Raw genomic sequence first — 26809 nt, forward strand, 5'->3', positions numbered from 1 at the left:
CCCTCTGTTGAAAATGAGGACAGACTATTCAAATCAGTAACAAAGGAAACAATATCCATTTTATAGATACACGTTTATCAAAACCACACCTGGGTGTGTTCCCCGCAATACGGCAGCTGCAAAGAAGCCCTGTAACTGACCTGCTGCATGTTCAGCTAGGATCCCCGACAAGTGCTCGCCCCAGGACTGATAGCAATAGGTGATGGCAGAGAGAGAATACAGGTGAATTGGAGACAGTGGCACACAAACTGAAATACCTAACTGGAGCCCCAGCTCCACATGTGAGTATTTCAGGGAAGTCTCTGGGTTGGATCTCAAAGCAAGAAGCCATGGCTTTAAATTCCTTGCAGCAAATTCCATTTGATATTAGAAAACCATCCAGCGGCATATGAGAGGTCAGGGCAGATCAGATGATATGAAGTAGCTCCTAGGATTGCTGAAGACTTCAGAGAGATGACACATCCTGAGTGCATGCAAAGAGATTACATGGTCCCTCTCTCTGCACAAAGCGCTCAGGTCCGAGTCAAGTTAGGTCCTCTAGAGAGCATTTCCTTGAAAGGAAGGGAAATGGCGTTAGCTCCAAAGATCAGCTGCATGGGAGAGACACTGAGGGCACTGGCGGGTCTGGACCACAGACGTTCCTCTCCTCAATGGTCTATAGGACCAGCCAGCTTGCAGAGCTGCAGCTCGTGGCCTTATAACTGGCTCGCTCCGGAGAAAGAACATTCCGCCAGGGCCTGGGACTCACACGTCCGTCTCTATCCGCAGCCGCTCCATGCGGCGGACGTTGCTCTCCACGGCGTTGCGGTTGGTGATGGGCTGAGCGCACGATTGGGGAAACCAGCCTCTCTCACCATCTCGCAGCCTCTCGCCCAAGTACCAGCCTAAGAGAGGGAGTGAAGCTCTCAGTCAGACGGGAAAAGAACACCTACACGGTGAACACACAGAGTCTGCTCCAACCCCCCTGCTTCAGGACATCAGCCAGTCATGAACTGCCCAGGGCCTGGAAGACGCTGCTCTGGCTTGACCGGCACTTCCAGGCTCCCAGCTCCGTAGCAGGGACCGTGGGGTTCCCCACACGTGGAGATGCCCTGGAGTTCTGGACCGTGAAAGCCTGGACTCCGACAGTCTGCCCAGCTATCCAACAGAGCCCTGCCTGGGAGTCCACGACAGAGCATCCAACCCAACATGAAACTGTTTCATCAGAAAGGAGCTGGCCAGCTCTAGTCATGACTGCAAATGATACAGACTGCTATGGATTCACGTGGACGTCTGGCTGCTGCTCCAGACAGCTCCTATATAGTCCTGGCACATTCACTGGGTAACTTGGCAGCATCTGCCATCCCTGCCCTCAAAGCACTTTCCACAACGCCTCCATGGGGGGAGCTATTCTCCCCGTGGGACCGACGTGGTGAAGGGAAGGTCAAATGGTGTTACAGCAGCATCAGGACCCGAGCCCAGAGAAACCTGTGCCAAAAAGTAGGAGGCACCTTTTCAGAGCACAGGTTAGGCTCCCATCTCCCTCTAGATCACACTCCCTTTCCCAGCACTCAGGACTCCTGGCTCCAAGTCCCCCGCTCTAACTTCCAGACCACTTTTCCTCCTCTGCTTGTTACCTCAGTCTCGCCAAATCACTTACCATCCTCTTCGCCGAGGACCAAGACGACATCCGCCTGCTGCAGGGAAATCTCATCCGTCTGTTTAGCCAAGTAGGGCCTGATTATCTCCACCTGTCTCAGCTCTGTCGGGGGAGAGAGAGAGAGAATGCAGAGACTGAATGAAATGAAAAGTGCAGCCTCGCTGGACAAAACGCCGGACGACGCTATGGCTCAACTGGACCTGATAGCCAAACGCTCAGAGCTACAGTAGAAGGGAGAGGGCTGGTCACAGACCGGACAGGCCCTGCTGCATCGCTGCAGGCTCCTAAGTGACAGGAGGCCCAAGACAGACGGCCTTCACTCACAAGCTGTAAAACGGTGCCGAGATGCAGGTGCCACCCGAGCGACTGGGATTATGGCCCATGGCAGATGGGCGAGTGCAGAGCAGATTTAGCTTCCAGTCATGGCCCCACAACCATTCAAGCTAAGCACTCAGGCACCAACTTCAAGGTGCTGCTTGCCCCACTCACATCTCTGCTCTTGTTCCTCCCATACACCCCTCCCTGTGGGCTCTCCAACCCAGTCTCCATGTCACAACCTCCCTTGCACTGTTCTCCAGCCACTGGGGCAGCCTAACGCTCTGCTCCAATCCCTCAGTACACCCACGCTTGCTAGAAGTGCCTCCTACTCCACTCTGCCCCCCTCTGTCCAGAGCTGTTCCATCTGGGTTCAGCTGCAAGCTCTCGGGGCAAGCTCCACGTCTCACTATGAGCCAGGGGGCGATTCCCCTGCTCACACACAGGCAGAGAGAGCGGTGTGCACGCTGGTACGCAAGCAGGGGAACAAATCGCACCACTAGCTCAGAGCATGGATGTAGCCTAAAAGGTGCCACTGCACTGTAGCTAAATGATTACAGAGAACGGCCTGTTAAGATCTGTGATGCTTACAACGGATGAAGGCAGAACACTGGGGATGAGCCCTGTGGAACTTGATGGTTTTGACCCCAAACCAGGCAAAATGTGGCAAATTTGGGTTTTAAGGTCATTTGATCACAAATCTCAAAGCAAAGCAACAGAGTGGGCAGGAGAGGGCACAAACCAAATCAGCTGAACAAAAATGTACCCATTTCCAGGGGCTCTAGTCCTACCCTTTGCTCTTACTGGCAACAATTTGGACACGACTTCTCGTCGATTTCACCTGGTAGAGAGTTTGTTACCCAGGCTGTTCAGAGCTATGGGTCTATGGGAAGGTGATTCGCAATGCTGCCAGCTCTCACAATTTTATCACAAGTGTCACAATACCTGGGGAGTGGGAGATGGGAAGGGGATCTGAAAGCCCCAGCTCCTGGAGTCATGTGATTAGCAGGGAGTCTCAATTTTCATTTAAGAAGTTATTAGCCCTCATGGTTGTGGAGAAAAGCCTGAAAACAGGATCCGAGTTAACACTAAAAACTCAGAAACCAAGAAGTGGCGAAACTCCCCCGCCCCCAGCATTTTTTTTTAATCCTATGATCTTTATGACAGTCTCAGGATTTGCTTGGGGCCCTGACATAACTTTTCTACCCCTTGGCCTGGCAATGCTAGATTCATAACAATCAAATAAATTAATTGCCACCATCTGGATTACGAGCTCCACAGACAGTGCACACAGCCAGTAGGCTAAACAGAAGTTGGAGAAAGAAGCTTTATTTCCATTTGATCAGTTGTGGGCTTTTCATCTGGCAGATATCCCCCCTTCCTCCATTTCTGCAGAGCTTGGAATTAATGACATTTTTGTTCGCTTCCTGGTGTATTCCCTGACATGAACTGATTTTGGAGTCACAGGACCATGCGAGTTAGCAGCTGCTGAGGCAGAGCCAGCAGAGGGAGCAAAAGTCTCTTTTTCTCTTATTCTGTTCGGAAGAGCATTTCTCCTCCAACTAGAACAATGTCCTCTCCCTTATTTAGCATCCAGCTCCACCTTTATAAGAAGCTCACAAGCCAATGACAGAAGTGTAAAGGGACAGATTTACAGTTAACTGCGGCTACTGAGTTAAAGGTCTGATATCTTCGCAGGAGAACATGCGACAGATTAGAATGGGTACCCCAACAGGAGAATCAACTAGATCCTTTAATACATGCACATCCACAGCACAAGCGAATCCCCTGGAGTCACAAACTTGCCAACCAGAGACTTTGACCTTTGGAAAGAGATCTTTACAGTCCTTAACTGCGTAGAGTCGTATAATAATTAACAGACATCAGTGTGCAAGCTACAGACGTTGAAAATAAACCTTAATGAGTATCAATAAAGCTTTACCTCCTTTTCTAGCCATGTCATCCGTTTTGTTTTCTCTGTGCATCAGAGCAGTAATCCAGCGAGCCCGGTCACTCCTGTCAAGAGGAAAGAGTTAAAGACCTCGTCATGTGCAGGCGACAAGCGTGGAAAAACCTTACACTATAACCAAAGGGTTCTGCCAGGCTGTAGATAAGAAAGAAATACTGATCTCCTGCACGTGGTAAATTCCAGCAACCCTCTCCCAAAAGGGCCAAACATCTGAAAGACACAACTTTAAATAAATAATCTAATCGCTATGAAGCGGATCTAGACTTTCTTCTCTGCAGGTTGAAAACCAGAGGGAACGGAGAGATGCAGCTTTGAAGCAGAAGCAGTATAGAAGTTTGCTGAGTATCCATATAGAGTGACCAGACAGCAAATGTGAAAAATCAGGATGGGGTGGGGGTGGGGGGTAACAGGCTTCTATATAAAGAAAAAGCCTCAACTATCAGGACTGTCCCTATAAAAGCGGGACATCTGGTCACCCTATAGCTATAGGACTTTCACACATTAATGGAAAAAAATAAGGTTAGACACTAAAATGGTGGAGACGGCTGAACTATATACCCAGGATCAGAGGCAAAAGTTTGGGGATCCCCAAAACAATTGTCACTTCTTGTGAAACAGGATAGAGAAGAACAGATGAAGGCTGCTCTGGTCAAGCTAATGGGGCTTCCCAGAGGAAGACTCCATGTGCCATTTTGACCTAAGAACAGCAGGAAGTGAAAGAGAAAGACAAGGCTCCATAAGAGAGAACAGGATTTTACAGCAGCAAATGGAAGTTACTTATGGCCAGAGGGTAAAGGGAAAGGGAGGTGATAAGGATAAAAGAGAAAGCTAAAAGGAGGCCACAGCTGATGGTCTAGAGATTCCAAAGGGGCAGGGGGGAGGGGGAAAGCAATGCTGGAGACCTTAGGAAATGAGTTAGTGACTGCGTTCTCTGCAGAGCTCAGCATTTTGCAGAAGACAAATAGGGAAGAGTTAAGGCACAACTGATTTCCGTGATATGGGGGAGGAGAGGTTTTGGTGGCCTTTCTAATGTATTTATTCATGTGCTATAAAAATCAGGCACTGGTGTAACATATAAATAACCTGTTACACATTTTTAACCATGTTCCCCGCCCCATCTTGAAAAAAATTGAGAGAGAGCGCGTGCGCGCTTTTAAAAAAAAACAAAACCAAAAAGCAAAACAACAACCACCCCACTCACACAATATGCAGGAAAAAAAAAATTCACAGCCCCTCCCGTATTTTTAGAAAGAAGCCCACAGAGCGACACTCACGGAGAGTCCGCTGACAGCACAACCGTCTCCTCCTTCCCTTCGCTGTTCCTCTTCATGATCACTCGAAACGCGTGGCCGCTGCCTGGGCTCCGGGTTCCACCACTTGACCCTGGCTTCCCGGGGGGAGACGAGGGAGCGTCGGGGCTTTCAATTTTCTCCACCATTATCTGATCCAGCTTGGCATAGTCCGTAACCGTGTAGCTCTCCTCACTGGAGACAATAAAGCGCAGCTGGATTAGAACCTCCCAGTGCTAGGCATGATGCTCGTTTCCAGAGCCACGCTCACCAGGGACGGGAACGCGGTTTACCAGGGCCCAGCAAACACCAGGACACCCGCAGAGCTTACTTGTTCCATCACACCTTTTCTTAGCTCATTAACCCACCTCCCATTAGGGCCAAGTGGTTTGTGCAGCCGTTGGGCTCCCCTACAGACTTCTGCTGGCACAGCAGGGACTGATGAAGTGTGATACGTGACCAACGTAGCTGTGCTGGCAGAAGCCTCAAGGGCAGATGCCATTATGCCAGAAGAGCTGCACTGATACCAGTCCCCTATCCAACCTTTGCTACTGGCTGGGATTGGACCTCAAAACATAAGGACAGCCACACTTGCTCAGACCAAAGGTTCTTCTAGCCCAGTATCCTGTCTTCCAACAGTGGCCAGTGCCAGATACTTCAGAGAGAATGAACAGAACAGGGAAATCAGTGAACGATCCATCCCTGTCATCCATTTCCAATGTCTGGCAGGTGTTGCACTCCTGCCATCTTGGCTAAAAGCCATTGATGGAACTGTCCTCCATGAACCTATCTAATTATTTTTTGAACCCTGTTATATTTTTGGCCTTCACAACATCCCCTGGCAATCCACAGGTTGACTGCGTGTTGTGTGAAGAAATACTTTCTTGTTTTAAACCTGCAGCCTGTTCATTTCATTGGGTGACCCCAGGTTCTTCTGTTACGTGAAGGGGTAAATAACACCTCCTTATCCACTTTCTCCGCACCAGTCATGATATCACAGACCTCTATCTTATCCCCCCTTAGTCGTCTCTTTTCCAAGCTGAACAGTCCCCATTTTTTTAATCTCTTCTCACACAGAAGCTGTTCCATACCCCAATCATTTTTTGTTGCCCTTTTCTGTACCTTTTCCAATTCTAATACATCTGTTTTGAGACAGGGTGTCGAGAACTGCATGCAATATTCAAGGTGTGGGTGTACAATGAATTTATACAGAGGCAATAGGATATATTTGATCTCTCCTCCTTTCCTAAAGCTTCCTAATATTGTTTTAGCTTTTTCTGATTGGCGCTGCACACTGAGCGGATGTTTCCAGAGAACTAGCCATACCTTGTTTAGGCTGTAATCTCTTTGGTGCAGGGGCTGTCCTTTACTAGGTTTCTGTACAGCTCCAGTCTGGATCAGACCCTTGACACGCTACTGTAACACGGACCATCGCAGTCCACCATGTCCTAGAGCCAATAGCGGAGTGCTCGAGACAGGGGCTGGTTTGATTTTAGCTACTGGCAACCCAGAGTTCAGTTGCCAACTGAACATTTAATCATGACCTCTTTCTCTGGTATGGTGAATTTCTCAAGCCACCGTGGGAACTGATGTAGCATTCAAGTGCATATGGCCCATAATGAGCTGAAAGAGCCATGGAGATGGGCAGAATTGCAGAGAGATCCCCACCGAGAGAGAGTTCGCATTTCATCTCCTCAGCATGTGTACGTTAGTAATTACTCGGGAAAGCAGTTCACTTTAACTCCTCTAGCGGCAGACTGTGGTGTGTTATTTCCAAATAAATCCAACCCTCACCTTTCCACAGCAGATAGCACCAACAGGATTCCAAAAATGGACAGACAATTCCCAAAAGGGACCCCAAAACACTTTAAAAGGCCAGGAAACAAGTGAGCCAGAAACATGCAGGGATAGATCAGTGGATTGAGCATTGGCTTGCTAAAGCCAAGGTTGTGAGCTCAATCCCTGAGGGGGCTATTTAGGGATCTGTGGCAAAAAAAACAAAACAAAACAAAAAACTCTGGGGATTGGTCATGCTTTGAGCAGGGGATTAGACTAGATGACCTCCTGAGGTCCCTTCCAACCCTGATATTCTATGATCCAAAATGCAGAGAATTTAATCAGATCTCTGTGCCAATTGGGGGAGCGAGAGGAAACCAAGCAGTCAAATTATAGAAAACTGTTTAAGCAGCAATGTTGCAGGGCTAATATTCCTCTTTCTGTGGTGCTAACCCGGCATAAATGATACCTGAACCAACCAGAGAAAAGGTGCTTATGCTTGGTGAATTGAGCTTTGTGAGGTTACGTCGATAGTTAGAGAAACACGCAGCCTTGCAAAGAGCTCTCCTGGAAGTGCCATTTTTGGCCAGGCAAACCAAATATTAAATCCCCTCCCTCAACGTTCTTTTAAACTATAATGCTTTTGGGGAAAGGACTATCTTGTTCTTGGGGCCTGAAAAGCACGTAGCAGAATGGGGTCCTGACCCATGACCAGGGCTTCTAGGTGCTGTGCGATTATAAATACCACGAGACCGAGTCAATGTTGTGCCCAAGTGGGTAAGTTTTCATACTAGCTTTACAGGGTTGTGATTTGGTGGTCAGGGACAGATAGCTCCATGGTTTGAGCATTGGCCTGCTAAACCCAGGGTTGTGAGCTCAATCGTTGAGGGGGACACTTAGGGATCTGGGGCAAAATCAGTACTTGGTCCTGCTAGTGAAGGCAGAGGGCTGGACTCAATGACCCTGCAAAGTCCCTTCCAATTCTAGGAGCTAAAAAATAATGGAGATATTCTATTTAAATGTTTCTACTTTAAATTCCAAAGGCTGGCTATTGTCTTCCTCCTCCTGCTCTCTCACCTCTTCTTGACATTGTAAGCTCTGCTCAAATCTTGGGGGAGAAGGGTTGTTTTGTTTTTTTAAACATCAACACAGCCCCCCTCTCAGCCTGGCCCCTGAGAAAAAGCGGTGGATGCCAGTCCATCCGGCTGGTTTCACTGCCCATTGTTAGTGCTCCCAAATAGCTGGAAGCAATAGATTCCAGCGAAAGGTCCATCACAATGGGGTTAATTTGTGTACCTAAATTGCTCCTCTTTGATGACTTGTAAGCAAAGGATTTGGTCAAAGATCAATAGTTTTAACAGAATGTTTAAGGGGAGCGCTTCACAGCTGCAGGCTAAGCAGTGTCTTGGACAAAGGCTATGGTGCCGCCTCCTCCTCCTCTTTGGTTAACTCACAAATAAAAAGGACAGGGATGACTTCTTTACTTAACGTATGCATTTCGTGCCCTTTTTTGCCTCTAGCACTGATCAGAAAAGCTCAAATGACAGCATTGGAGGGTAGAGCCACTTCTTACCCAGCAGGACAGGAACAAGTTTCTACCCACACCTCACCCCCAACCAGTAACCAGCTGAGAGAATCACTTTTTTTTGGTTCAGGGGCTGAACTGAAAAAAATCCAGGAGAAAAATATTTACTTGCATTGGACCCAAAATGATTTTTGTTTGTTTATTTGCTTTGTCTCCGGTCAAACTAAACATTTTGTTTAACCTGAAATGATTTCTCCCCTTCCCAGTTTTGGGTCGTTGTCTTCAGGAGCTTTTCCTCTTGTGTTTATTAAATTAGAGGAATTTCAAAACACACCACTGTTTTAAAGTGAAACATTAAAGTATTTTGAGCTGGCTGAAATGAAACATTTAGACTTGCCTAACAAAAAAAATCTGCCCAGCTCTATTCATAATGGTCTCCAACCACAGCCAGCTCTAGGCACCAGCAAACCAAGCACGTTCGCAGAGGCAGCATTCCAGTCTTTTTTTTTTTTGGCGCTTCTGGCGGAAAAAGCCTAGAGCCAACCCTGGCAGCAGCAGCGCCTCGTGCACGAGCACTGCTCCCCCAGGGCGCCCTGCACCTTGTAGCTGGGCCGGGCAGGCTCTGAGTGGGGGACACTCGGGCTGGGGGCCATCCCGTGGGGCACACAGAGCCACCTGCAGGTGCAGCAGGGCGGCTGCCCCCCACCGCCGCAGCTGGGCGAAGTGCCAGGTACTGCGGCAGGGCAGCCAGAAGCAGCAGTGGGACCATAGATGGTGGGGCGTTACCATGCGAGGTTACCATGCCGCTCTCCAGGGCTCCACTCCCTCTGGGGCTACCTTGCCCCGGCTCCTCAGGCCCCTGCCAGGGCAGTCCCCCGGTTCTGCCCTCCCGAGTCCTGGCTGATCCTGGAGGTGAGAGCCCTGGCTGGAGGGACCCTGGGCTGAGGCCCGGACCAGGTGCCCCACTGTTTATCCCGACTCTGCCAGTGCCGGACCGGCTGGAGGCGAAGGGGCAGTCAACAATTTTTTTTGCTTGGGGTGGCAAAAAACCTAGAGGGTCAGCCCTGGCTCCCACCCCGGAGGAAACATCTCAGCACGAGGGGGAAGTGACCCGTTCAGTCTCTGGCTTCTCTGCTGAGATTAACAATAGCACCCAGGGAGTGCCAACTGGGAGGGGTGTTTTGTTTTTCAGAAATAAGGACACCCATTGTGTAGGAGCTGGAGCAAGGGCACCAACTTGCTTAACTTCACAGGCATCAAACCACAATCAGACGGCCAACTGCGCTCACTATGGAATGCATTCAAACTGGTGACGGGTGCGAATGCTCCACATCTCACTGCCATTCTTCTCAACCACCCGGTTCCCTAGGGTTCATTAGACAGTAATGCACCCTCAGTGCTACGGACTGCTTCAGGTGAGGCAATTGCAAAGGTCAATGTCAAACTATCTGAAAAAGTCTCTTCCTACAATTTCAACAAGAAACAGACCATAAATATCCTCCCTTACCTTTTCTTCTTGGTTATGATCAGGACGTCATTAAACAGAAAAAGGTAGCAGTTAGTCCGGCCAAAGCCTTTGCGGAAGATACTAGTGTCTTCTGAATGGGACAGGGAGAGCTCCCCTCTTTTCAGCAGCCAGCGGGAAGCCGAAATCAGTGGGAAAGGCTGCAACAAAACAAGAAATTTAGTTGATTTTGGGACCTAATAGCAACAGTAAGAGAAGAGTGAAGTGATCACCAAAGGTCCCCTATCGCATTGTCTGTGGAGAACTACACAGCCATTCTAAGGCCAGATGTTGAGTGCCACGATTTTGAGCAATGGGAGATGCAGCGAGCTGGGCTTTTTGGAAAATCTGGACTTAACTTGGGCACTGAGCAATTCTGAAAATCTGGCCCTTAGTTAGCTAGTACTGAAGGAGTTTCCTGGTAGAACAAGAGACCGTGTAGAGTGACAACAGTCACTCTTCATTTCTTTTGCTCCTCCCACCAGGGGGGGTTGGCCTCAAAAGAAATTCTTTTAAGTGCACAGCAGTTCTTAAGGTCATTTGTCCCACCCTTCTGTTCTGATCTCCTGACTGGTAGTGTGTAGGGAGTGCCACCAGGTTGACACTGCTCTTGGCAAAAGGCACAGAAAGCCAATATCGGGTGTTAACAGTTTGCTTCTTCAATTTTAAACGGTGGTAAAAAAAAAACAAAAACAGCAGGATAAACAGCTTTTGAGGGAGATTGGTTGGTTGATTGGAGTGAACAAAGTTCTTGTTTTAAACGACAGCAACAATATAACTAACTCTTAAGAAACTGATGGATTATTAATACGAGTTAGGTACCTAACTCACTCAGCTATTTTAGTAAATCTCGCTAGGTACCTAAATACCTTTGCCAATCTGGCAAGTATTGAAAAAGCTGCCATTACTGCCAAGCATAAGAAGAGAAGTCCAGGGCGCATTTCAAGTCAGAGGACTCCTCACCTTGATCTTTCCGAACTCCAGCTGTTTCTGAAGCGTGTACATCTGCTCGGTCCTCTCCATCGTGTGGGCTCCCTCATTGCATCTCTTAACCAGCTAGAAGCAGAAAGACAGAGAACACGAGCTGAGCATCAGGATAATTCTTTCTACACAGCGGATGCAATTGTTGCTGGGAAGCCTCAGACTTCGTGGGCATCCTGGAGTTCTTCACTGCCACTAAAACAGAAGCATGAAGTGAGGCGGGAGGGTTGGAGATATGCACCAGAGATTTAAAAGTTTAGAAGAGGAATTCCTTTGCCCCTTTTTAAGGCACCTTCTTTTCCACTGGAGCCATGACAGGCTTGCAGTGCTGGGCCATTTTTGCCTACTCTCGCCAAGATTTTCCAGCCTTTTCTTCCTGTTTGTCTGGAAAGCAAAATAAATGCAGTTCCCTCCCCCTGCCCTCACGATGCAGATCCTGGCAACACTGCCTAGGACTCAACTGATTTAAGGGTGACAACAGGCAGTGGTCACTCTTTTTGCTCCCCACTTCATGGGCCAAACATGCCTGATCAACAGGGATCCTACAAGTCCATTTGCCATGGAAAAATGCAGATTTTGCAATTTTTATAGAGAATTATTAGTTTTTGCATTTAATTTTTACTGAGAGGACCAGTGTCACTTATTCAATGCATGTAACCTCCCCCTCTTGTGGTTGATTTCTGAATGCACTTTAAATTTACCTAGCTAAACATACTCCAATAAGCTGCTTCCGACCTATAGAGGTTCCTCAGTGGTGTATAGGAGTTAGTGTTTTAATGCACCTCCAATTTCATTTCAGCCTCTGGATGCGAGTAATTAAAGTTATGAAAAGATGCCACAAACTTTAAAAATCACCCCCAATGACTGTCGCTGAGTCTGGCAAGGACAAATTGCACGTTGATGGTAACGTGCCGTTCTGCACCGCATGCAGCCAGGCTGTAGATTACATTCAAAGGCAGACAATTGTAGAACACATGGGAAGTGCTAAACTTAAACTGAATGAAAAACGAAAACCAGAGGCTGAAATAGCAGGGCCACCGATAACCAAAGAAACGCTGCCCCGGGACCGGATCATTCTATTATAATGACTAATGGCACTGGTACGCTTAGAATTTGCTTAAAATTATAAATATATCAATAAAACATTGTGCTCAACTAATACCTATAGATATTGTGGCTAGGGAAACTAAAGTTCAGTGTTTCAATTTAACTGTGGGAAAACAGATTTTTATTTTTTTTAATTGGAGAATTTTGGTCATATCACGGAAAACTACGATCCCTGCTGATCAGCTGGCCTCTCGTCTCGGTCCTGGACAGCTAGCAGCTACAGGTGCTTGACCGATCGCTCCTCTGCTCCCAAACCTAGAGCCCATATGATTCAGAAACACTAGTCAAACTCTCCACTCACTATCCCTTCCTCTCCTCAGCCTGATGGCAGTGGGGGCCATCTTAGAGCATCCTTGTAAGTCCCTCCACAGCCACCAGATCCTTCTTAATCAGAGACCATTGGCTGTTCAGGAGCAAGGCAGCCTGCTTTGCCCTCTTGTCGTCTCGGAGCACTTCACCGTTGTGTCCATCTCCCTTCAAAGCCATCCTGGGACGCAGTGTGTGGAAGGTCCCGTTTCTGCAGCTCTCTGAGGGCGACTGCTCTATAGACCACAGTGAATGTGATACAAGTTGTTAATTACAGCGGAGAGCATGCCCTCTCAACAGTATGCAACTTCAGACTATAGTGCTAGGGCACCTCTTCCACTGGCAGCTACCCTTCAGTGCGTTCAAATCATGCACATGTGTGGGCCCCCCGCAATCACTGGCTCAGAGAAACCAGAACACAGCAGCCTCTTAGTGGGTGGAAGAGGTTACTGTAATACTAACGCCAGGAATGATCACAATCCTGTGTTGGAGCGGGGGGAAAGAGGTGGCTAATTCTTTGATTTATAGTGTTGAAGTACTGCCAGAAGGGATCAGATGCCTCTAGGTGTGTAGAACAACAAAAGGATAAAGACAACTGTAACTCATGTGGCTGACTTATGAAGCCCTCGCAGCCCCAAGAATCAGGTCTCCTGTGTATCACATAAGCGCTCCGGGTTGTCCTGCAGCGAGGCAAAGCACCTGCAGTTTACTATTAGACAATACATACAGCTTGTTTCTTCCTTCCAAAGCAGGGGATGCCTCACCTTGCTGATGGCTTTCAGGGCTTGGGTGGCAGCTTCATAGGCTGTGCTGTACACGTTGGTTTTCTGACAAACCGTCTGGAAGTTGAAGAGAACATTAGAGGATCCTTCCAAAACAAAGGTCAGTTTAAAGTGCTTTGCTCTATCCCTCCCACAGGTTCTAGGATGTGGCACATGCAGAGTCCTCTTCCAGATGGGAGCTCATAACTAGCACATGCAAGTGAGGGAGGGCAGGATGCATGAAGCACTGAGGGAATTATAAACAAAACCAGGAGAAGCAACTATTTTGCTACTTGGAGGCATCTTCTCCACTTGGCCTCTGTTCGAGTTTCTTGTAGATGCTACATAGGGGCCATAAAGAAAACAAGGATATTAATATGTTCTCGCCCCTTTGCAGAAACTAGCTGTTTTTGGAGCAAAGTAAAACTGGCTCTTCCCCACCTCCCTCACCCACCCCGTTTGAGAGTTGCTGAATTCAGGGATTGCGCAGATGGGCTGAATCTTCCAAAGACTGCTCTCTCCAGAACTTCCAGATGCATATCACTGCTGGCCCAACCAGGGGAGCTCCTGGCTTTCCCCACTGCATACCTAGATGCCACACCCCCTGTGCTTTTTTGGGCATTAAACAGTGTCTCAGTTTTGCAGACCATTTCCTGCCCAAGGCCTTTGCACCTCCTCCGTCGGGGGCAAGGCAGCAGCATTAGACTGTGAAAAAAGTAATGCAGGAACCAGGGCAGAGCTATAGGGATGAGAGACATCAAAAGTCACACAGGGTCCTTCCATAGCACACAGTGCATTGGAGGAAGCAGGGAATAGGGCCAATCAGCATTCTGGGCTGGAGTTCAAGCTCTGAACAAAGATTCAGGTCGGTTTCCGAACCGAACCTCCCTTGCATAGATATAATGCCAGCCAAAGACCACCAGGAGGCAGGTCTCAAGTACTTTGCAGTGCTAGATTCACGGCAGGGTGCACTAGGTTCAAATGCACTCAGTCCCTTTGACAGGTGCCGGGGATTCTACTTGCTGGCTCTTACTTACGTCCATAAGCAGGGGGAGGCGTGTTACTCTTTGCATGGGGAGGATGAGGAAGGAGGACATGGGCAGGCCACCACACTCTGGCTTCCTCTCAATTTGTTTCAAGGTCTCTTTAAACGTAGCATTCGTGTTTCTAGAATGGGACAAGGATCCTCCGTTAGGCTTGGGCTTTCCAGACCCTTCATGTGCTAGAGAAGCTGCCAGTCCACACGTGACATGGGCTCTCCAGGGTTTCTAACAGTTGGTTACAGCACCCAGGGAAAAGTTAGCAACCGAGACACATGCTTGATTCAGAGAATGCCTGAATTAATCCCCTCGGAGCTTAAGGCACCAGAGACACCCAGTCCTCCCCATGGGTGATGACATCAATACTGACATCGCAACAGATGATGTGACCTTGGCACAAGCTGGAGAACGCATGGACTGTTTGGAAAACAGACATCTCAGTGAGAGGTCCTCACTTCCAGGCTGGGGTCAGAGCCTCTCCATGTCCAGGGAGGGAACAGATCCACCCCCGAGAGCACTTCCCTCAGGACAATAATTTGTGAGCAGTGAGGACATTCTCAGACTCCCTCCCTTCCCCATCATTACATCACCTCTGCCCACACAAAACAATTCCAAACAATCATGCTACTGCTAACTGAAGGTAGGTCCCACAGTCGCTGTCCCAACTAGCAGAGCATCGTCCCCACAGCTAGCATCGAATAGCGAGCACACTGCAGGCTGGGGAGAGAGACGGCTCCCTTGACAAAGGAGACATCTGAGCTTCAGGAGAATTAGCTTGTGAGACTCACTGGCGAGTGTGCAAAAACCTAGGTAAGTCACCATGTGTAGCTCGGCCAAGGCTGCCTGGATGGATTACTACTGGCTAGTTACAAACCCCAAAGCCCTGCCTTGCAGCAACACTTACAGCAGCTTCTGTAGCGTCCTTTGCTGGTAGACTTCGTTGGAGCAGTAGATGACGTAAGGGTTGAAGCGGTTCGACACATGATTCTCCAGGATGTCGCTGATGTCAGGGATCAGTATATTTTCCTGGTGCCGCTTCTCCAAGTCCTCAAAAAAACTGCCAAGAACAAACACACACAAGATGATCAGTGGGGTCACAGGAAGCAGACTAAGTGTGTTTGTGTACAGGGATGCTCCTATAGAATATCAGGGTTGGAAGGGACCTCAGGAGGTCACCTAGTCCAACCCCCTGCTCAAAGCAGGGCTAATCCCCAGACAGATTTTTGCCCCAGATCCCTAAGTGGCCACCTCAAGGACTGAACTCACAACCCTGGGTTTAGCAGGCCAATGGTCAAAACCACAAAGCTATCTCCCCCCGCCACCCAATGAGAGACAGAATGAGCCAAGATCCCCAATGCCCTTCTGCTGGCTTGCCACTTCTTTTGTCTCATAGGACTTCTTACTCATCACTGGATTTATCTCTCCTCTCCCCATCCCAACAACTTTCCATTCAATGGACCTCACTCCCATATTTAATGTCCTGTGGTCTAGACACTTTTCCTATCAGTGTTATCAGCCCCTCCCCGAGTGCACTGCCTCCTCAAAAGCTCAGCTCAGGAAGAAAAAAAAAAAAGGCTACAGTATCTGGTCCAAAAGCCAAGGCCACTTCTGATTAAGTGGGCGATTCACAAACAACTGGTAGAACAGAAGGAGCTGGGCCCACGTGGCTGTGACTACTCTGCATGAGGCTGCAGAGACTAGCAAGGGCTTGTCTACATGAAGAAACTGCCCAAAATAGCTACTGTAGAATAGCTCTCCGTGTGGACAATTTGCTCCAGAACAGAAGTCACTTTTTGCTAGAGTTAGTGTGCTTCCAAAGCAGAGTAACTACCCTGGAATAAAAGTGACTTACTTCTATTCCAGAACAGAGGGTCCACACAGGGAGCTATTCTGGAATCATTTATCCCGTAACAGCCATTCCAGTCAGTTACTCTGTGCAGACAAGCCCAAATTCTACCAAGGCAGAGCCAGGTCTGCTCCCCACAACACCTATGTTCCCATCTGCTGACTAGCAAACTCAGTCAACAGGCAACTCGTGGTAGTGGGTGTTGCTGGGAGAGTCTCCAGGCCATGACATTCTCAGCAAGCTGACAAAGTGTCCGGGGGCAGAGGAGAGAGCTGTAAAGTTTGGGCAGACCAAGCTATAAACATCCAGAGAGGGCTATGACTCTTCTCTCGTGGTATCAGAGACACACCTGGACCCAAGCATCACGGCCCAGGCAGCCTGCAGTACCAGGACTGATTTCCCCAACTACCTGTGTAAATTTTAAGGCAGATCTGCTACCGTGACGGCCTGAAAGCTCAGCTTAAGACATGGGAGGAAATCTACTAGGGAACCAAGACTGACTCTTTCCTTAGAAGGAACTTTGAAAAGGGAAAACCACCCACGCCCAGCAGAGCTGCCTGATGGAGCTATGCATGTGGTGAGGCCAGCAGGACAGTGCAACTGTAAAGTTCCTTTCTGTGTTTCAGCCCCAGGGAGGTGCAGCTCCTGGGTGTCAAACCCACAAAGTCACCACCCAGAACAAGCATGTGTCACATGGGGATGTGTGTGCAACCACAGGAGATTTTACATGGGCTTAAAGGAAACAGCAGAATGCTGGGGAGGAGCGTGCAGCGTGACAAGCCGCAATTCTTCTTTTCCCTGCTGAACTATTGTCCCTGGAGTCTGCCTCTCCCGCACACACCTCACCCTGCCACAGGGCGCAGAGAGGGGAAGCTTCCCCAAGTGGGAATCCAGAACTCCTGGCCCAGGAGAGAAGAGAAATCTCAGAGGTCCCCAAAGCACAGAGCCAGGTCAGCACAGCCACATGGCCTGCCGGGCACTATCAGACATCACAGCCAGTAACATATGAACAGGGAGAGGTGAGGAGAGGCTTAAGCTTCAGCATCTGAACTTTCCTTCCAGGAATAGTTCATGGTCCTAAATATCAGACCTCACAAGGGACATTCCCTAGACACGATCAGACAGAGAGACATGCCACAGGAAGACATACCTGCGGTTCAACAGAGAGACAGGCCCACAGCCCCAGTGTCTGGAATTGCATCTGAAGCTTCCCCAAGTTCAGGCCTGGGGTTTGGGTTCGAGCCTCAGAGGAGTTACACACTTAGAAAGGAATGAGCCATCACCCCCAATGCGGATGGAACATAACTGGGATTCAGTGCCCCACAAGAGCCATTCCTGTTCACATGATCACCAGGTTCGGGGCTGACACTTGGCCACCCAGGATGGGGAGGCCCTGGCAGATCTCAGTCTATCCTGCTGTGTGTGCACGCATGTGTTCATTCAGATCTCCAGAGCCCCAGGAGCTCCTTATAATGAGCTCTTACTCCAGGGCTCATAGCAGAGAGGGGAGCTTTGCAACAGCCCATAAAAGAAAGAGCACCTGGGCCATGCATCACGTTACAGTCAGTCAGCACTGAGCTCGGGGGAGGAGAGATCGCCAGCAGAAAGCTTCCACACGCACACGAAGGGCTCTTGAAAAAAAGCTGGGTTCTAACTGACAGAATGATGGATTTCCGTCTGCCCTGGGCGACCCAGCTCGGAGCAGTACGGTCTGCTCTGAGCTTTGCAAATGCCTAGAATTGCTGTGCAGCTGGAGAAAGATTCACTACTCAAGGACAACGAGGGCTCTATTTTCTCAGCACGGCAAACTAGGAGCCAGGGGAGATAGTGCAGTACACGAGAGACAAGAAATCCCTCCTGCGCCATATGCACTGAGGGAAGGGACCTCTCTGAACAACATCGGGGGGGAAGGTGGCATAGATTAGCCCATCTAGCCACTGGATAATTATGTTTAGCTTTTATTACTTTGTTTTACCTGGTTATTGCTCAGAAAGGCGAAGCAACAATTTTTTAATCAATCGTAGCAATATTGTTCACAATACTCATCCTCTCCCCTCCCAAGAGGGAAAGGAATCAGCCCAATGCTACCCCTCCACCCCTGCTTTCACTGAAGGGGACCCCAAGGCACACAGCAGTTAAGTGACTCACCCAATGTCCCAGAGCAAACCAGCGGCAGAGTTGGGATTAGTACTCCAGAGTACCTGGTTCTCAGTCCTGTGCTTATCCCTCCCCCAACAGATTCATGTCAGTTGTTTTAGGAATAGTTTTATTGCTCCCTCCCTGCCAAAACCCTCTCCACCCTCTGCAGGCCGGTCTGGCCCTGCTCTCACACGGAGCAAGCGGTAAGTCAGACATCCACAGAGCACCCATCCGCTACAGGCTGCAAGCCCCTGGAATGCCCCCAACACAAGCTCCCAGGCCTTGTCAAGTCTTTGGCCTGTGCTTTCCTTTGCTCATTTTTCACACAGCCCAGCTCACTGACAGCCAACAAGCTTTAGGTTCAGCGCAAGGCCAGCAAGATTCATCCCCTCCTCGAGAGCAGAGGCAAAGCCTGCACTGGCGGGTTAGAGATGTAGCCGTTTTGCTTTCAGCAGCCTCTTAACAGGCTGAGGCAGAACAAGCAGTGGCTTGTCGGGAAGGCTCCAAGGCAGCCTCTGCTCTAACCAGCCAATGTCATGTCTGAACTCGACCAGGGCTTTGCCATGAGATTCACCTGCGCCTGTGTCACTGGGCCAGAGAAACCAAGTTGTTCCTCCAACAAAACGAATTGTATTTAAATAGGGAAGGCAGCCAATCATGGGCTATAGGGAATTACTGATCATTCGGGGTCTTTAATTCGAGACTCGATGCTTTTCTAAAACATAAGCTGGAGCTAAGCAGAAAGTTATGGGCTGGATGCAGGAATCACAGGGTGAGGGTCTCTGGCCTGGGCTATGCAGGTCAGACTGGATGAATGTAATAGCCTCCCTCTGGTCTTAACATCTGTGAAAAGTCCTGGTGCCAATTCAACTATTTCTTGGAGGATGGGGCAAAATCTGGTCCCTGCTGGTGGAGAATGCCAGGGAGCCTCCCCTCTCTGACACATATGGTGCATGAGCTGCTGCCGTCAGGAGTTGAGGTGCCCCATTGTATAGGAACAGACAGGTACAGGTGAGCCAGGTTGCAACACCATTCGGCCCAGCTGCCCTCCAGCTGTAGAGGGGCAGCCAGACCAAGGTTCAGTGGTGTTGGGACCATGCAGTCAGAGCAAGACTCCAGACCACTCCAGGGGCAGCTGCACTGATTTAGTATAGGACCACGGCTTAAAAGTGATTGGGGTCAATTGCAAAAACTGTGTGTGCACATGCTCCCCCCCTTTCCCTCCCCAGCACACCAATAGGCACCGTTACTGCGTAGATTTTCCCCATGCTCTCCCCTCCAAGATTTACCTTTTGCTGATGCTCAGGATCTCGCCGATGTTGGAGAAGAGGTGATGGTGCTCAGTTTGGGTCATTGTCTCCTTCAGCTCTTCAGATTTCATGAAGTGACACACCAGGATACCCAGGCTGTGCAGGTAGGAGTATTCAGAGGTGATGATCTCAAAGACTGCCTAATCAAGGGGGCATAGGGGGAAAAACAACAATATACCCATGAGGACTGGAACATCTGAGCAGCAATCATTCCCATAGACAATGTGAATGAGCAAAGCAGCATGACAGCCTTCTCTGTGCAACACCTACACACACACTGGACTGAAGAGGCTAGAGAAGCTTACACTGCCATGGTGTTGTTCCATGGAGACCTCAATCATGGATGTCTGAAACACAGCAATGCTCACCACCAGCAGTGGGTTCACTAATGCATCCGCTAGTGTGCCCGAGAAGTCTCCCCTAGGACAAGGCTCCCATTAACCTAACCCCAGCTGACTCTGACGGAGCCCTCATGTATTTGTAACAGCTGCTCTCACCTCTTGTCTTTTGCGTTCCTCTGGGGTTATTCGGTCTAGGATGCCTGCTTCCTGCACCTGAATGACAGAGAAAGATCACGCTGAGTGTGAAGGACAGTACTGCTCCCACCACCAAATACCAAGTCCCACATGCAGCCCAGGAAAGGTATCACAGAGGGTGCACCATTGCCCACGGCATCCAGCAGGAGTTGTCCCCAGACTCCTGCACTCTGCGCTCTAAGGATGCAAGAGCCAACATAGCAGGTCAGACACCTAACCTGGCACTTTGCCTCCAGCAGCAAACAACGGATGCTTCAAAGGAGGATTAAAATCATTCCCAATGCATGTGGTCAATGGTGAAAAACTGAATCACGAGACATTCTTCCTGACTCTTGCAAATAATCTGATTGCACCTGGAGCATGAGATACAGCTACCCCAACCTTGCAGGTGCTATGGTAGAGTAGGTTGAGAGTTATCAGGTCACAACCTCCACAACACCCTCAGCCAAAGCAAACACTGAAGCAGGTATTAGCAGTTGCTAAACTGGCCTGCCAGACAGCTGTCCAGTGTTAACTTCATTCTTGGGTCTTACAAGTGACTTTCTTGGAGGCACCTCTTGAGAAGTTTAATAATTGTAATGGGATGGGAACAGGCTGTGAATAACCAAAACCATGAAAACAGACCTGCAGCCTTGGAGGCAATGACCCTTGGGGGTCATATTCTAGTCCACGCTAACAATGAATCATGATTTTCATAAAGATTTATACTCTCCTATAGCAGCCTTTAGTATTATTGGGAAGTGTAAAAGGCATTTGTTTTTCTCCTGATGTGAATCCTCTACCAAACAGAAATATAAAATAAAATGAGTTTAGGGAGCTTTTGGGATGGACGGACAGATAGACATCAGAATCCAATGTGTGTGTATCTGGAACGACAGCCCAGGGACATGGGCTGATAGCCAACGAAACGCTAACATAGATCTCACCTGCTTTGGCAAGGAGAGCGCAAAAGGGATTTTCCTTTGCTAAACCCTTTGACCCTCAATCAGCTCCTTCTCTGTGAAGGTTTTATGACTATTAACTTTTCCTTGTGCCAGCCACCCCCTAAGTCAGCAGCCTCGTCCTACAGCCGGGTGCCCTAGGGCACTCGTCCATGGTGACACACAAGCCAGCGACAGTCACGAACACCGACTCTCAAGCCCCTAGTCTTGTGGTGTTAAAGCCCCATTTAGTTTGGTTGAAAAACAAGGGAAAAAAAAAAGGCAGTCATTCCCCCTCTATCCATTTCCTGGCTTAGCAAGATTTCCAGACTCAAACCCAGCTCTGAGCCAAATTTAAAAAAGGCTCATAAAACCTCCCCAGCCCCTAGGGAGATTCGCATGCAGTGAGCACCAAAGCTGGCTCAAAGAGAGAAAACAGCGACCTTCGGCCCAGATACATCCACTCCTCTGCAGCAACGGATCGCGCTCCTCACTACACATTAGTACAAGCCCACACCATGTATGCAGCCTTGCTCCACACAGCCCCTGCCCCGCCTGCAGTAGGGCACACGCAGTGGGAGACTGAAAGAGAAGGAAAACCAGAGTCCAGAAATAGAAATCCCTCTGGTCGTTTGCCTGGAGTTAGCAGGAGCAGCAGCAGTGGGCTCTCTCTGCCAGGCCACAGGGAGGATTCGAGGACAGGACAAGGCAGCAGAGCATAAGATGGGGCTCCTGCTCCTTACCTCGGGTAGCTGACTCCAGGTCACCTGGGCAGGGCGATAGCTTTTCACCACAATGGTGTTAAGAGCGGGATGCTCCTCTGGAATGGAGTCCTCCTCAAGCAAGTCATCGTCTGACTCATGGTTGATGGAGTTCAGCCCTCTCTCACGGATCTCCTGATACAGCCGGGGCTCTGGAGAGAGGACGCAAGCCAGGAAATTACACACGGACTCTGAGAAATTGTTCCCCTTCCACCCAGAGCCCACCTCCCCCACAGCCCTTTCCACAAGAGAGAAGAGACACCAGGGCCTCCTGTGAGGCCCACAGGGACCCCACATTCAAAAGCCTCCAGAAGACCCCCCCAGGAGCAGGCTCTCCTCAGCTGGTGCAGGATCCATGGCCAGGCTGGGATGTGGCACAGGGGCAATGGAGGGTGCCGGGGGGGAGGGATGACACGCGAGTGCTGAACGTAACATGGCCAGGTCAGGGGGCTTCTCTGGCAAATCAGGAGCCTCAAGGCACTTAGAGAAAACATACAAGGAGAGAGAGTTTTTACAGAAAAGACATTTACAGGCTCCGCAACTGCTCTGTGCAGAGCTGGAGCTGTGGGGAAATCCAGGCAGGGACACATCACCACAAGAGACAGGTCCTGCTCCCAGGAAACAAGATCAGGAGCACAAGCAGCAACTGGGCTTTCAGCTCTTCATAAACAGACTAGATAGAGTGTGCGCCACAGAGGCAGTTAATCCTCACATTACCCTCAGCAGGAAGGGCAATGTTGTGGAGTCCATTTTACAGGTGGGGAAATCAAGGCAGAGAGGGCCAGTAGCTTGTCCTGGTTAACGTCAAACAGGACTGTCTGGCTGCATGGCATAGGCTCAGGGCACGCCTCTCTCAGAATAATGCTCTGGACCACTGGATACCAGCTGCTTTGAGCTCACACAGGCTCAGTACAGCCTCAGACAAGATTCTGCATCAAGTAATTCAATCATTTCTAGTGCGATTCCTAGCGCTCTGCTGAATAAATAAAGGTAGATTCCCTGCCCAGGCCAGCTTACAGCCTAGGTCAATGGTTAAAGGCAAGAGCACAGGAAGGGGAGGAGTTGGACAAGCATGATGACAGTTAGATGATGCAGTCACACAGGAGGCAGGTGCACACACCTTGGTGGTTACATTCCCCCCCACCCCTCAAGCGTGACTGTTCATGGATTGGGTCAATCCTTCCTGCTTAGAACCAGCAAGCCCCATCCGCTGGGTGGGCTTGTTTGCATGGCTCATTCCCACAGGGAACGCTCAGACCAGGCCCCTGGCTGTTCTCTCAGGATGATCCAAGAGGGCATCTCCCCATGGCTGTGAGGATAGGGGGCACCTCTCAGCTGGGAGAGGCTCACTAACCTTCCCCAATGTCCAGCTGCAGCAGCAGTGCCAAGGGAGGAGGGTGACGCCAGCAACACCAAGGAGTTTAGGAACAGCTGGAACGAAAAAACAACTCACCATCCTTAAAGGAGCCCCCGTGTCTCTGCATCCGCTTCCTCCCGAGTGTTCTCTGCAAGAGTGGCGGGAAAGAGAGTTAATACGAGACGCAGGTGGACAGAGTTGAGCCTCATCCTGACAGCTCTGGAATAACAAGCCTTTGCTGGAGTCTGATTTCTTTAGGTCCATTTTACAGGGAGCGGGAGATGCTGTATTGACAGCCCTGGGTTTGCCCTGTATTCACAGGCTAAGCCAAGTGTCTATGCAACCTCAGCAAAACACATGCTGTTTCTCTGCCCCCTCAAGGTCCCCAGCCCAGATCTGGAGGGACACACTGGGGAGTTCAGTCTCCAGACATTCCACACAAGCTGTCAACCCTAGAGTAGATTAAGTGTCCAACAGGGAGTAATCCTGCACTGACGGGGGGATGCGCAAGCTGATCAAGCAAGTAGCCACACTCCAATCCTTTCCCCATGGGTCAGGAAAGTGCTCTTAAATGGTATCAACTTTTGGCCATTAGCAGCACTGGCTAGAAGTGAACAGGCAGCCTGTTAGCAGCCTCTGATGGCTCACTGACAGAGCAGCTCTTCCCCACGCACTTTGTCCTCACCTGGGAAACTATAAACATGCAAGAGGAAAATTCCAGTTGGTGTCTGGATGAAATGCAAATACACACCAAGCTCTGTATCAAAGTTAGCTAATTAGGTTGCGTGTACAGAGAGAAAGGGTGTTTTCTTCAAGTATCTACTTTTCTCATGGCAGAACCCTTTACTTACATAAAGTCCCATCAGGTCACAAGTGGACAGCCACAGAGGAGCATCAATGACAAGGAGAGTCTGAACAATTTTTACTATGGGAAGCCAACTAGAATATGCCTCAATTTACCTACATCACAGGCTAGAAAGAGAAACTCTGCTCTGTATCAAAAATAAGGAGCTTGATTCTCCTTTGATGCCAGGGTCTCTCCTTTGCCTTTGGGAGAGTTCCCCCCCTCCCACTCCCACCAGTTCTGCTCTCTGGAAATCCAGTCCAGTTGGCCTAAGCCGACTTATCCAGATTGGGAGCATTTAAAGGCAATAAAGGTCAGGGGCCAGCTTTGAAAAAGACTGGGCTAAGTGACTTACTCAAGGTCAGTGGCAGGGCTGGGGATAGAACCCAGGTGTTTTCTCAATCTCGTGGAGTTTTGTTTTTAAAATTTAGTTCCTTAAAAAAGGAAGTTTCCTAACCAGCTAGTTACCTAGTCAATACCATCCTTGTCTCTCAGGAAAAACATGTGAATTCCATTTTTCTTGCTTGTAGTTTTGTTTGCTTTTAATAAAAAACCACGTGAGTGACTCACTTTCATCTTACGTTACCAAGTTTTGGGTCAGAACTGCCTTAAAGTTATCTCAGTATTTCTTAACCGGATGCAGCGTCTCTACTTCTTGTCATGGCACGCATACAAAAGATACCTATGGTTAACCAGTGGCAGTGCCTGTTTCGTTTGTTTCTGGGATTACGCCACTCTTCTACAAACACTACCCTCAAGCATGGGGCAAGTCTGAGAACTGATCCTGTTACCGTGCACAGGGTGAAGTTGGTTCATGTGAGCAGCTTCACTCATTTCTGTGACTGGAGTCTGTCTGCACTGCCAACAGGTGTCGGGCTGCAACTCACCTGTGCTGTACCATATGCTGAAATACATTTTTCTGCTTAACCACCAATTCTATACAGATATCTAAACTCAGTCCACTCCCCACCAGCTGTTACTTGCACATTTGTGAAAAACACTTCAAAACAAGCAGCCCCCCCCAGCCACGAGCCTTAGATGCAACTGTGAGTGAATGGAGGAGCCAGGCAGAACATGAGCTGATGTTAAACAGCTGGATCGCGGCCTTCCCAGAGGATTAGTCACTGCATTACATCAGCTAGACACAGCCTGTTCTTGCCCCCTGATCCTCACAACCTTTCCAAGTGTGTTCAGTTGCTAAAACTTAACCTGGACTGATCTCAAACACTCCCCCACCCCAACCTCCCAAACCCTGGTTCTGAAAGGCACAGTGGTTCTGAAGGTGTATTTCATTTCATCTCAAGCACGTACAAGTAACGATCTGGTTGCTGTGGATATCCAAAGACAGCCCAGAAGACCCACCGGAAGCCTGGGAGTTAGTTTATTTATTGTGCTTTGGCCTCTCAACCCCTCCTGGCCATACCTCGGGGTCAAGCTGCAGTAATTAATGCCATCTGCAGGGAGTGGAGTTGGATCTGCTAATGGGAGAGAGGCGAGGGACCGGAAGAGTTTGGATTTTCTATGATAATTTCATGAGAGAAAGCAAGGGGATAGAAATCAGACCCTGACACTCTCAGCTGTGTTGGACTGAGAAAGAGCAGAATGTCTGGACACTGAGTTAAGGTAGCAAGGGCCCTGTAGTCCTTCCAGCACACATCCTCACTGCGTACAGCTACTCTTCAAAAGCGTGTCCAAGTCGTCAAACACGCAAGCAGGGTGATCGCTAGCAACCTACACCCAAGGAAAGCAGAAGGCCACCCAGGCGGTGAGGATCAGCCGCTTTTTCCCCAGCCAGTATTACACTGGTGACTAATCGCCAGATACGGGTACACTAGAACCTGTCTAGGGAACAGCAGAGCTTCAAAACCTGGATTAACTGGTTCCACAACACAATTCCACACGCATTTGGAAACCAGCCATTAGGGGAGGGGATTATATACGGCTTAAATAAGAGACAGACTGTACCCACTGGCTGAGCGACCAGAGACACCACAGTACTCAGCTGAATTGTACAGATGAGAACAAAACTCTGGTCTCAGCTTTGGCCCCAGGAATATCCATCAGTTGAAGCAGCATCTGCCTGGGGTCTGGCCAGGAGTGGTAGAAGAGGTAGAGTTTATTATCCTCAGTGTAAGCTCCTTGGGGGAGGAACCATCTTTTTGCTCTATGTTTGTACAGCACCTAGCACCATGAGCTCGTGCTCCTAGGAGCAAAGGTATTACAACTACTAACCTTTTGTTCGGGTCAGGGCAGATCTGGCATGCCCCAGGTGACACTCCAGCAGCAGGAGGGACTGGAAGCACACAACAGGGCCTACCTTGTTTCTCCCTGGGCTGCGCGCTGCTTGTGCGTTGGTGTCCTGCAACATGGGCTTTAGGGTGGCGACACCCTTAGAAGGCTCAGACTCTGGCTCCTCGACATTCCTGAGTCCCTTCATGGCTGCCCGGTATGACGTGTTCCGCAGGTTGCGCTTGAGGTTAGAATCCATCTCGATGTCCAGGTCGTCCAGGGAAATGCTGGGGGCAGACATCCGCTTGGGGTCGCAGCGAGCCTCTTTACTCTGCATGGTCACGGCAAAGCTCTGGTGGCGGGCAGGGGTCTTGGATTTGGTAGACACGGCCAAGCTTTTGGGGATCAGCTGCTGGGTGCCCATCTTGAGTGCGGCTGGGCTCTCTGTGCTGAGGATGACACGGCGGGATTCAGTGGGGGACGGGGAGCGCTGGGTGTTGTCTAGTGCTGCCATGGAACTGCGTTTCCCAGAGGGTGAGGGCACGCTGGTATCTATCTGCAGCTCTGAATGGAACTTGCGCTCCAGGAGAAGGGCCTTGTCGCCCATGGAGTCGTCAGAGTGCCTGTGAGACATGCTGGCACTGGGGAGCCAGGG

The 26809-nt window shown here is 49.5% G+C and overlaps 1 protein-coding gene across 1 annotated transcript; it reads right to left on the reverse strand.

The window, feature by feature from the left end:
• ARHGEF16 (Rho guanine nucleotide exchange factor 16) lies at positions 1–26809 on the reverse strand. Its single transcript, XM_032763742.2, has 14 exons — positions 26243–26809; positions 23178–23229; positions 21707–21876; positions 20005–20061; positions 19487–19647; positions 15117–15269; positions 14210–14339; positions 13176–13250; positions 10981–11073; positions 10021–10178; positions 5198–5407; positions 3897–3970; positions 1640–1741; positions 1–884 (listed from the first exon to the last, which is right to left on the reverse strand). The coding sequence occupies exons 1-14, from the start codon at positions 26786–26788 to the stop codon at positions 745–747; spliced, it is 2121 nt and encodes a 706-aa protein (XP_032619633.1). The 5' UTR covers positions 26789–26809; the 3' UTR covers positions 1–744.

This window comes from Chelonoidis abingdonii, chromosome 23 (assembly GCF_003597395.2).
Source record: "Chelonoidis abingdonii isolate Lonesome George chromosome 23, CheloAbing_2.0, whole genome shotgun sequence".
NCBI classification, from domain to species: domain Eukaryota; kingdom Metazoa; phylum Chordata; order Testudines; family Testudinidae; genus Chelonoidis; species Chelonoidis abingdonii.